This window comes from Limulus polyphemus, unplaced genomic scaffold (genome assembly GCF_000517525.1).
Source record: "Limulus polyphemus unplaced genomic scaffold, Limulus_polyphemus-2.1.2 Scaffold1447, whole genome shotgun sequence".
NCBI classification, from domain to species: Eukaryota; Metazoa; Arthropoda; class Merostomata; order Xiphosura; family Limulidae; genus Limulus; species Limulus polyphemus.
Window position 1 is genome coordinate 98,121 of NW_013667057.1, and position 7,529 is coordinate 105,649.

Sequence of the window (7,529 nt, forward strand, 5' to 3'; positions counted from 1 at the left end):
TCTCGGGCCGAAGTGCAGCGACAAAAATATCACTGAAGAGTAAGATGAACATTGCTGTCAAGAGTACATAAACCAAAATGTCCTGTTACTACCATAATGGATATCTGTGGTGTGGTCTTTCAATCTTATCGCTCAGGCACTGGGGCGGGGGGCATTCAGAAAACTCTGTTATCGAATCAGACTGAAAGTGTTTTGTTAAAATGACGTGTACCTACGAAATATCAAAATTAAAATTTCCTTTCTTTGTTTGAAGTAAAACACAAAACTACACAATGGGCTATCTGTGCTCTGCCCACTACAGGTATCAAAACCCGGTTTCTAGCGTTGTAAGTCCGCAGACATACCACCGTGCCACTGGGAGGCAAGATGGAAAGATTCGGGTTCAAAATGGACACTGAAGTAAAGTATAATGTCGTCACTATATAAAATGTTTACATTACATTTATACTAATTGTATGGGACGTTAGAATTTTGATAACGATGAATAGTAATATCAAGTTACTGTAAAACAATTCTCGACACACGAGTGTGGAGAATTTGCATAATCAAACCATACATACTAATATTTTACCATCTGGACACCTAGCAATAAGAAAATTAGCACTTGTACACCTAGTGACAACAGTTAGCATCTGAATAACAAGCGAAAAGAGTTAATATATGTACACCTAATGACAAAAGTTAGCATCTGAATAACAAGCGACAAGAGTTAATATATGAACAATTAGTGACAAGTGTTAGCTTCTTTTTTTACACCTGATTTTCTTGTTGTTGTTGTTATTAGCGCAAAGCTATAAAATGATTTTTCTACATTCTGTCCACCACGGGTAAAAACCCTAGATTTTAGTGTTATAAGTCCGTAAATTTGCTGCTGATCAATCGGGGGGACTCTAACGACTTCCAAATAAAGGATATAGACAATTTAAGAAAATAAAAAAATTAACAAACAATCGCTTTTCTCAGTAGCGTAAAGCACCAAATAATTTGCGAAAACATAAACTAGGAGCTGTAAAACTCGTACCAGACACCAAGGCACTCTATTAGCCAAATCCTACACCCTTGCAATTATTTTAATTACGCCTTACTGTTCTAAGTTTTAAAAATATATTATTAATGAAAAGAAAGAGAGAGAGGGAGAGACAAAGAGAGAGAGAGAGTTAAATGTGAAAATGAACTTCAGCTCTTTATGACTACATACTTATCAATCTGCCCTAAAACCGTAATTACACGGTGACGTTAGGGTTAGGTGATCATCACCGCTTCAGTGGTGGTGTACCATTGGATAAGTATAGAAGTTAAATGTGAAATCGATGAATTGAGTAAAATGTTTAATTGGATATTATACACGGCAGTAAATATGGGAAAAGATAATTAACTGTACTAATGTCTTTCACAACAAACTTCGAGAGATCCTGATGGTCGTTCATTACTCTAAAATCTGGGTTTTGACTTTACTGCCACGAATCCAAACATATATTACATAAATTGATAAAGCTTAAAACTAAGTACATAGCAGGATTTATAGCTTAACTTACAGAGACAAAGCTCTCTCTCTCTCTTACATCATTTTTAGACATGGAATTAGTGGCGCTCTTCTTAGTTCAACTCACCATCTTCTAACGTTCTAACTGATCACCATCTTGTCAAATATATCATTCAGTTTTGTAGGGTTAACATTACATTGTGAAGGTAATCAAAAAGTGGGGAAAAATATAATATCTCGACTAGTTTGTGTGTGGCATTTATGAACTCAAACTGTTTCCACGTGTACCAAATAAAAATATCTGTATCGTAATGATTTTGTTAAATTCAGCCCAACTACAGCAGATGGTTCAAAGTGTTAATTCTCATATTCCTGGCGTCGTGCAGAGGCAACATATATACTCACTAGTAATTTGCCCGGCATGGCCAGGTGGATAAGGTGCTCGACTCGCAATCTAAGGGTCGCAGGTTCGAATCCCCGTCCCACCAAACATGCTCGCCCTCTCAGCCGTGGGGGCATTATAATGTGACGGTCAATCCCACTATTCGTTGGTAAAAGAGTAGCCCAAGAGTTGGCGGTGGGCGGTGTTGACTAGCTGCCTTCCCTCTAGTCTTACACTGCTAAATTAGGGACGGCTAGCGCAGATAGCCCTCGTGTAGCTTTGCGCGAAATTCAAAAAGAAACAAACAAATAAACACTAGTGAGTTAAGAGTCGTCAGAAGAAACGAAATGATCATATTTATGTATTTTTTAAAAGCAGTGTGTCCATGCAGGTAGTGTAGTAAAAATACAGGAGTAGGCTTAGATCACGCTGAATGTTTCATCACGTCTCCCTTGACTACAAGCGGTCTCCACCAGGAACGCCTTTTTTTTTTTCCACCCCTCAAGAATGATCTATGAATTGATTATACACTGCACGTGCACGTTTCGTGGAGGGTCAGGTGGGAAGGCATCAGTTCAAGCATGTTGGATAGTAACCAAAAACAGTTCAACGTCATGTTTTTTATTGACTAAATTTGCTTGTAGTCCACGACAAGTAATAACTACATACATGCAATCTGGCAAGCACATATAACATCAATGATTTCCGTTAAACTGTTGATTCAACTATACCAACGCTCACGTGAACGTTCTGCAATCAAATCTCTATAGCAAACTAATTCCACTATACGCGTTGACCATAATCTCTAAGCAGTGTGTTAAAACAAGCACCGTAAATGTTTTCGCGAACTTAATGTTTAAAGTACGGCTGGAAAACAAAAAGGAAACAGCGCACGTATTTGAAAATCATATACTTACAAAAGTACAAAATACGGGCAAAATAAATCAAACTATATATCTAATTTAACGGACTAGCTGAAACAAAACCCACTTCCCGGCTCACTTTGTAAAGAAATAAAATTCAACCTTTTTGTGATACCACTACTTACCCAATAACAGTAGTGCCCCCTAGTGGCACAGCGGTATGTCTGCGGATTTATACTGCAAGAAACCGGGTTTCAATATCCGTGGTGGGCAGAGCACAGATAGCCCTTTGTGTAGCTTTGTGCTTAATAACAAACACACAATAAAAGTAGACAATCACATGGTTTATAATACGTCATAAATATTACATCATATCTAATACGTTATAAGTATTAAAACAATAAACATTACTCATGTCATAGCTAAAACCACCCCCTGCTATTCAATCACTATGACCAAAGTTCCAAAAGCGTGTGTTTGAAATAGTAAGCACGAGCTTTCGGACTAAGCTTTCATCATTAGATTAAACAAATTAAGTTACCTATTACTATATAACTGGAAAATTTTATCGCTTATAGATTTAATGAAAAATGAGTTCCACTGTTTTGCTTATTCAATAGAAATAAAAGTTTGTTGTTTTTTATATTTTTAGCGTAAAGTCATACAAAGTTATCTGCGCTCTGTCCATCGGGAGGAAAGAAACCTAGGATTTTAGCGTTGTAAGTCTACGTCCGTAAACATATCGCTGATCTACTGGGGGACAGAAATAAAATAATAAAACATAATCATGTATTCAAAACGATGTATTAGAAACAATATGATCGTCTACTGTTAGAGTGTAAATATCGGTATCACAAAATAGTTTGACTTTGAGTTCTTAAAGTGGGCCAGGAAGGGCTAACTTAAAGCAACTGGGTTTTGTCTCAGCTAATCCGTTTTGAATAGTTAAATAAGATAAATACTTAAATAACTAGTTGAAATATATGGTGAGTATATCTGTGTATAATGATGTACTTATAAATCTAAAATCTTGAAAAACGAGCTTGAAATAAGTTTCCTTCAACCAGTCTATTATTCAGACTATGTAACATTTTAAACAAAAATATAATGTGTTTGTTCAACGTTATAAACAGTTGACACTTCAAAAAAATACTGATCATAGAATTAAACAATTATACACACACACACATAAAAATTATTTGGAGTTGCTACTGAAAAGATGTTTTTTCTTCTTCTTGCAATACAAAGGTAGGTAAGTATATCTAAAATAAACGAAGTCACTAATAAATCTGTAGCCCGGCGTACAAGTGTACAGGATATTTTGATAGGCCTTGATATAGATTTAGGATTAAGGTAAATATCTTCTAATCTGGTCGAATCTCGTAAAATCTTATTGGGTTTACGGCCGAAAATAGTCTTCACAGTGAGAGTGCCCAACTGATAAAACAATGCCCTCTGATCTTTACAAGTAAAATCGTAACAAAAGGACATTTAATTAGTTATACTCATTACCGAGTTGATTTGTAGTTTTGATCTATGATCGGAAGTTATTATTGATATACAAATAATTAAATATGGTATTCCTAATTATCAAATAATCCCATACCTAGAGCATCAACGATTTTGGAATTTTCAAACAATTTCACACTTCTACTTAAATGAACTTGATAGTGTACTTTTGGTTGCTTTTCTAGGGAAGAACTTGCAGAAGTGTACATCAATGTAGCATATTTCTCCACAGTTACTTAGCAACAACCCATGGTTACCACCCATCTTTATAGTTACCTAGCAACGTTCTGTGGTTACTATTAACTTCCACAGATGAGTCAAGTGCATACATTGCTCTAATATTGTTTTGTACTCCATGAGACGGATGATGGCTTTATTTCTCCTATATCACATTATTAGCATTAACTTATTCGAATTTGTATTTTGAGATTCATTCTGGTCTTCGATGTTGTATTCTCTTTTATTTCCCCGAAAGGTGTCCGAAGGCCGCCTGGAGAGGTCACCTTTTTTAACTACTCGCACCACTATACAGTAGTGTCTTGTCTGTCAGTTATTCAGAAGAAATAAAATGATATCACCTAAGGGACGCTTAACGTTGCAATTTGTACTGTCGTGACGTTAGTAAAATGTGCGCATGTCATGAATCACGAGAAGAATTATGCACTCTGTAGACTACAACACGGCATGACATATGAACTTCAAAAGCAAGAAATAAAAATATTTGTTACTCTTAATTTTGGTTTTATTTACTGTTGAAACAAAACAATTTCAGGGGCCCTGCGGAGGTATAACTGGTATTAGTACTACTGGATATTGGCTTAAGTATTACTTACTCAGGGGTTTACATATTTATATAATCTAGATAGTTAATCAAAAATTATGTTACATCTATGAAAATACAAGACCACTGTTAAAAAACTGTCAGTCTCCTCGGTATTTCCGTACATCATTGTTATGTAAATTATAGGTCATATAATCTGTATTATATATATAGTTACCTCACACAGTCTCGTTTCGGTTGTCGCTTTGAAGTGAATAACTGCGTTTCACATGTTTCAAATTGTTCATAAACTATGGTTTGATCTCAAAGGAGAGATTTCGATGTTTCACTCATGAAGAGAGCCATCGGTCAAATAGAAGCTGGCCGATCATAGCAGGTTATTCTGAATTGGTTATACTTGTCTCAAAGTATTGCTAACAAAATGTAGAATCGCTTCAAAACTATTGGTAAGGTCGCTTGACACCTAAACAATGTAATTATCATCCACTCCACAAACAGTCGAACCATAAGTACCTTCTCCGAGACTGAGTCAGATGTTCGTACATGTAATTAAATGCCGCGTCACTCAGATGCCCAATGTGATGCAATTACGGTCAAAGTAGGACACAAAACAGATCGTCTTTAACGGCACCAAGAACACGTAAAGTGGACGAATGACAATATTCCTCTTACAGAAGATTCACACTACATGTAGTCAGATAAGTGGCGTATATTCATCTGGAACCAAGTTCTCTCAATATTCAAAGCCATTTTCTTGAAAGAGCGTGACACACATGGCAAGAACAACACTAATAGGCGTACTACCCTCAATATCTTACACAATAGAGCAGCATTCATTTTACAGCTTTAGAGATCATATCTTAAGCTCCTTTGTGATGGTGCAGTTAGCCCTTAAGCTAGTCAAGTAGGTGACGACACTAAACAAGTCGATACAATCCTTGAAAAAGAGAGAATTGACCAGAAATAATGTCTTGCGTGCTTATGAATAATAACTCAGGACCTTATTGACACTCTGATTCTGAGCATGTAGCATTGAAAACAGACTGTCTTTGATGTTGTGACAACTACATTCCATATGAAAGTCAACTGATTTAAAGTTATCTCTACAAAACAGTCCTTTACAAGAAAGGAAGACCAAAGTATTTGCGTTTTACATAAAATGACAGGACATCAGATGCCTGATTTGCATACAAATTAACTGGATGATGGAGACTGGCATTATTACGTATTTATAAGAGTAACGATTAAGTTAACAGTACATTTTGGTTGATTTTCTAGGGAAGAACGTGCAGAAATGAATATTGATGAAGCATATACAGTGGATTTGCGGTGTGATAGCTGAAGTATTATAAATTCCTATAAACATTTTACTGGTATAGCAGAATCTTGTTGAATTTCGCGCAAAGCTACACGAGGGTTATCTGCGTTAGCCGTCCCTAATTTAGCAGTGAAAAATTCCAGGAAAGGCAGCTAGTCATCACCACCACCCATTGCCAATTCTTAGGCTACTTTCTTACCAACGATTGACCGTCACATTATAATGCCCCCACTGCTGAAAGGGCGAGTATGTTCGGCGGAACGGGGACTCGAACCCGCGACCCTCAGATTGCGAGCCGAGCGCCCTAACCACCTGGCCATGTTAGTTGAGATGTAATATACAAGGCAAAGCAAGTTATATAAAAAGATATACAGATAGTTCCCGAGTTCTTAATTTGGTGGAAGCAGGCTCTCTGGTGTGAAAATACTGGTAAACTATGAATGGTACTTACCTTAGTGTCATGAACAGCCTTGAGTTACGAACATATGAACAAACTTAGTGTCAGTGCAAAGAAGGCGCGAAACGGAAAACGCCAAAACTGTTCAGCTTAGCTGTCCATTTAACGAAACATGATGTAAAAGCCTTTGCTAAGAACATATATAATAGAAGCGATAATGAAAATCTAAAAACCGTTTTTTGGATAATCCATTTTGCATGAGGTAGCATACGCCTGTAAGATTGTATAACACTTAAATATAATATATTTAGACAAAAATATGATAGCTACTAAAAGCCATATGACGTCAGGGTAGAATAAATACTAGTAAATGAAATATTAGAAATTCATTATTTAAAAAAATGGAAATTTTTCATGTTAGTCGCCGTTGCTTTTATACAAATTCTACTTAGATACCATTGTAAAGCAACTTACATGAAAAAAAAAAATACTAAAAGTCTGTAAAAGAAGGAGGTTCGGGGATGAGCGAATATGGTCAGCTAGACGCTTCTGGATTTCATGTGTGAAACGTTTTGGGGCAAAACTATTTTTTATGATTACATTGCTCCAGCGATAGTAGTGATGAAAAGAATACTCACCTTGACAAATAAATGTGTCGTAGTAATTCAAAAGGTTGGCTCGTTGAAGGACTCTGTATAACTGTAGTTCTGATTCGTTTGCAGGTTGTGACGTCATTGCAACTGTACAAAAACATGTATATATATATATATATATATATATATAATTGTTAAACTAA

At 36.1% G+C, this 7,529-nt stretch overlaps 1 protein-coding gene across 3 annotated transcripts in view; it reads right to left on the bottom strand.

Moving 5' to 3' along the window:
* LOC106463619 (NGFI-A-binding protein 1-like) overlaps positions 1 to 7,471 on the bottom strand; it is a 90,484-nt gene extending 83,013 nt beyond the window's left edge. For 2 of the 3 annotated variants that reach the window (XM_022391154.1, XM_022391153.1), the window contains exon 1: positions 7,372 to 7,470. In XM_022391154.1, the coding sequence (XP_022246862.1) occupies positions 7,372 to 7,468 (97 nt within the window). In that variant the 5' untranslated portion in view covers positions 7,469 to 7,470. Of the gene's footprint in view, positions 1 to 7,371 lie in introns of all 3 variants that reach the window. The other variant, XM_013923668.2, reaches the window with a different exon arrangement.
* Positions 7,472 to 7,529: the final 58 nt, after the last annotated feature.